The sequence below is a fragment of the Cryptomeria japonica genome, chromosome 11 (assembly GCF_030272615.1).
Source record: "Cryptomeria japonica chromosome 11, Sugi_1.0, whole genome shotgun sequence".
NCBI lineage: Eukaryota > Viridiplantae > Streptophyta > Pinopsida > Cupressales > Cupressaceae > Cryptomeria > Cryptomeria japonica.
The window spans coordinates 595816035-595819343 of NC_081415.1; the positions used below are offsets into that span (position 1 = coordinate 595816035).

Below are 3309 nucleotides of genomic sequence, written 5' to 3' on the forward strand. Positions count from 1 at the left end.
TGTAACACTATCATAGGATTAGGTCATGTTTCTATTTTTTGTAATATTATAACAATCTTATCACATGATAAATACGTGGTTTCGTGATCACATACTAATGGTTCTCATAGAGAGATGTATAAATTTATCTATATTCTAATTATTCATAATGGAGATTACTATCACCCGAGAGGATGTGTATCATATTTTAGAATTGATAGTATGAGCTCAATAGGTGAAAATGGGTGATTAATGATAACAATCACTAACCTATTCTCAAGAATGATTGTTGCATGCAATTGAGAGTATAATCCCTAGTGAAAGCACAAGGCATAAACAACTATATTGATTGGAGAAAGAAGCAACATCTATTCCACTCATGAGGAAAGTGATGATTGTTGCAATAGTAATGCATATTTCCTACGATGGATGAATCGTATACAGAGAGGTATCATCCATGCCATCAAAGTTATAGAGGAGACACATAACTTGGGAGTGCATCATGCTAGTGCAAATGCCATGAGTTAGGGTGATATGTTGTGTGAACGATATAGATTGATGACTTGTATGCTCCTACATGTGCTGAAAATTCAAGCATATCTAGTCCATAAGGCTAGTAGATTACTCCCCTAAGATTATACAATCCAAGATATGCCACAAGCACATGCCTAGACACATTGCGAGACCATGGCAATTTGACAACTTATTGTTTTGACAACGGACCACTCACAATTTGCCTTATGTAGATGTAGTTTGAAGACCATCCATAAATATGAGAGGATGGAGTAGAAATATGCACCAAAATTCAGACATATGAAAAGTAAGTGGCTTGTGGGCTACCTAGACCATATCATTGCGCCTTTGTACTATGACCAAGTATGAAGGAAGTTTAGGTGAGTGTAGGACATCCTTGTGCATGTGCCCGCATATCTGTACTCGTACCGTAGTCCAGGAAGGGCAAGATACCTCCATGGACCATGGTCAGAGGCATCCCTATGAGAGATGATGATGACAATAATAAACCTATGTTTCTGCTAATAAATTTAAAATAACAAATTCCCTCACAAAACACGCTAACTAGGTCTATTCTTTAGTTGGTCGTGATTGATGCGACTTGTCTTTTCAACTTGAATATGGACATTTTATTAAACTTGCATTATATGATACTTTAATATTTGCTATAGAGAAAGTAAAGGTTATTTGATCCGTAATGATGATAAACTGCTATACTATATTTTAAATCTATAAAATATGTGTTAGTGTTAGGTGTATTGTTAAAAAAACAGTAGAGAAGTGTAGAAAGAAGTTGAAGTATCTTATACCATATCTGGCAATTAGGGATTCTCCACAGTTTTCACAAACAGATCAGCATCACAGACAATTCCAATCTTGTTGCAGGTCTGTCTTGAATAATCTATGGTTTATTTATTGCTGTAATGATTTATGTTTTTAAGTTTTCATTTAATTCGTAGCAGGAGAGACAATTGAAATATTTAAGGCAATCAAAAGCTTACAGATTTAGGATTTCAGATCTGGCAATAGATCGAATCAAATCTTCAGTCAGAGTGTCAAAAAATCAACCATTTTACTAATTATGTTCTTACAATCGTATAATTTGTGGGTCATAACTTAGTTTCCATGATCTTTGTCAGAAGATTCAGTTCGGAGTTGTTTAATGCAAATCGCTGCTTTAGTTCTGAAAATATGGAGAGAATCGATTGTGGGTTTTCACAGTCAGCTGTATTCAAGAGCGATGACTTTTCTAACAGTAATGGCCGTTATAATTTCACCATTACGAGTTCATCCTGTCAGCCTTCTTTCCCCTTACAAATTTTTGTTGGTGAAAACTACATAAACCCAAAGATCAATAGCAGCAGTACAGCTGGTCAAATGGAGAAAAATGCTGAAACCATGTTTAAGAAAGACTTCCACAAGTTTGTTGAGAGAGAAAGGCGGAGAGACATTAGAACACTGTTTTCTTCTTTGAGATCTATACTGCCTGAAGAATATATTACGGTACGCTCTTTTTACTTGAATATATTTTTTATTATAGCCATTAGGGTTTACGCTTTACCCACTACATTCATTTAATTGATTGTAGTGCTCTGGGTATCCAGGGAAAATGTTCAACAGAAGAACAGCTATCACAAAGCACAAACTATATTAACCATCTGCATAAGAAAATTAAGGAGCTTACACAAACAAGAGATGAGATGAGAAAAGAAAAATTGTTCAGAGATCTGTCTTTTTCTGTCCCATCTGAGACTTTCCCTATAGTTAAAGTAAATTCTGATGGCTGGGGTGTTTTCATCTCAGCAAACACATTTAAGGGTGAGATTGTCTTGTCTGATCTTCTGCTTACACTGGGAAATAATGGCCTTGATATCTCTAGTGCTGTTACTTGTGCCAGGAACGAGAAAGTCTTTCACACCATACATGCCAAGGTATTATCTTTTTTTTCTGAAGAATGTTTTGAGTAGAAATGTTAGCTTTTAAGGACTAGTAAAGAGATTGAAACATGCATGTTATGCTTTTATGACAGGTTTCGGATCTTCGTAGTTTTGACATCAGAGCTTTATACCAAAATATTTGGACCTTGGTATGTGAAAAGACTTCGTATGCAAAGTCACTTCACATGTGAGAATTGACCATAGCTTGTAATAATCTGCTTTCTAAGGCGCTCCTTTTACTGGATTGATTTCTTTATTGTTACTTATTGAAAGATTTCCATGCAATTCACAAGTGAGAGTGAAAAACAGCTGGTGATTGTCTGTTTTCTAGCTTAAACCATTTACTGATCTGTTTTCTTTATTGTTATATACCATGTTATTTTCTAGAGAATGATAAATTTTATGTAGGAAGTAGATTGAGAAAAGCAAGAGTTTATGCTTAGAGCATTTACGTTCTCTAGTAGTAGAAGCTATAGGAAAATAGAAATTTCTTAAATGCTATAAGATTTCATTTTCATTTCACCGTCTAAAGAGTTTTAGATAGTATAGGAGATGTAAAGGATTAGTCCGCTGGATACAGTTTCCTGTCTGAACTCTACAAAGTTACTCACTCCAGACAGTTTCCTTTATATTTGTGGTTGCTTATTTGAATTCAATTCGCCTTCTCTCCATTTATGTGTTGAGTATTATACAACAATTATGAAAAATGCCTCTTTGAATTGAAGCTTCTGGTCCTGAAGTAAAGTGATTGTAATTGGTAGCTTTATTTTATTTTCATCTTGATATGGAAGTGTATTTAGATATCATTTAAAACTTAATTCCAGTGACTCTAGGTTTTGTATTACCCAATGTTATTATACAAACCATCATTAGGGATAGG

At 34.6% G+C, this 3309-nt stretch overlaps 1 protein-coding gene across 3 annotated transcripts; it reads left to right on the forward strand.

The window, feature by feature from the left end:
* The first annotated feature begins 1146 nt into the window (after positions 1-1146).
* On the forward strand, positions 1147-3079 carry LOC131076317 (transcription factor bHLH118-like). Of its 3 annotated transcripts, none has more exons than XM_058013446.2 (4): positions 1147-1377; positions 1632-1995; positions 2097-2423; positions 2522-3079. In XM_058013446.2, exons 2-4 carry the CDS (start codon positions 1684-1686, stop codon positions 2618-2620), a joined length of 738 nt encoding a protein of 245 aa, XP_057869429.2. In that variant the 5' UTR covers positions 1147-1377; positions 1632-1683; the 3' UTR covers positions 2621-3079. The 3 variants fall into 3 exon arrangements, with proteins under 3 accessions (XP_057869429.2, XP_057869430.2, XP_059070140.1); XM_058013447.2 differs by having other exon boundaries at positions 1635-1995; XM_059214157.1 differs by lacking the exon at positions 1147-1377 and having other exon boundaries at positions 1401-1995.
* Positions 3080-3309: the final 230 nt, after the last annotated feature.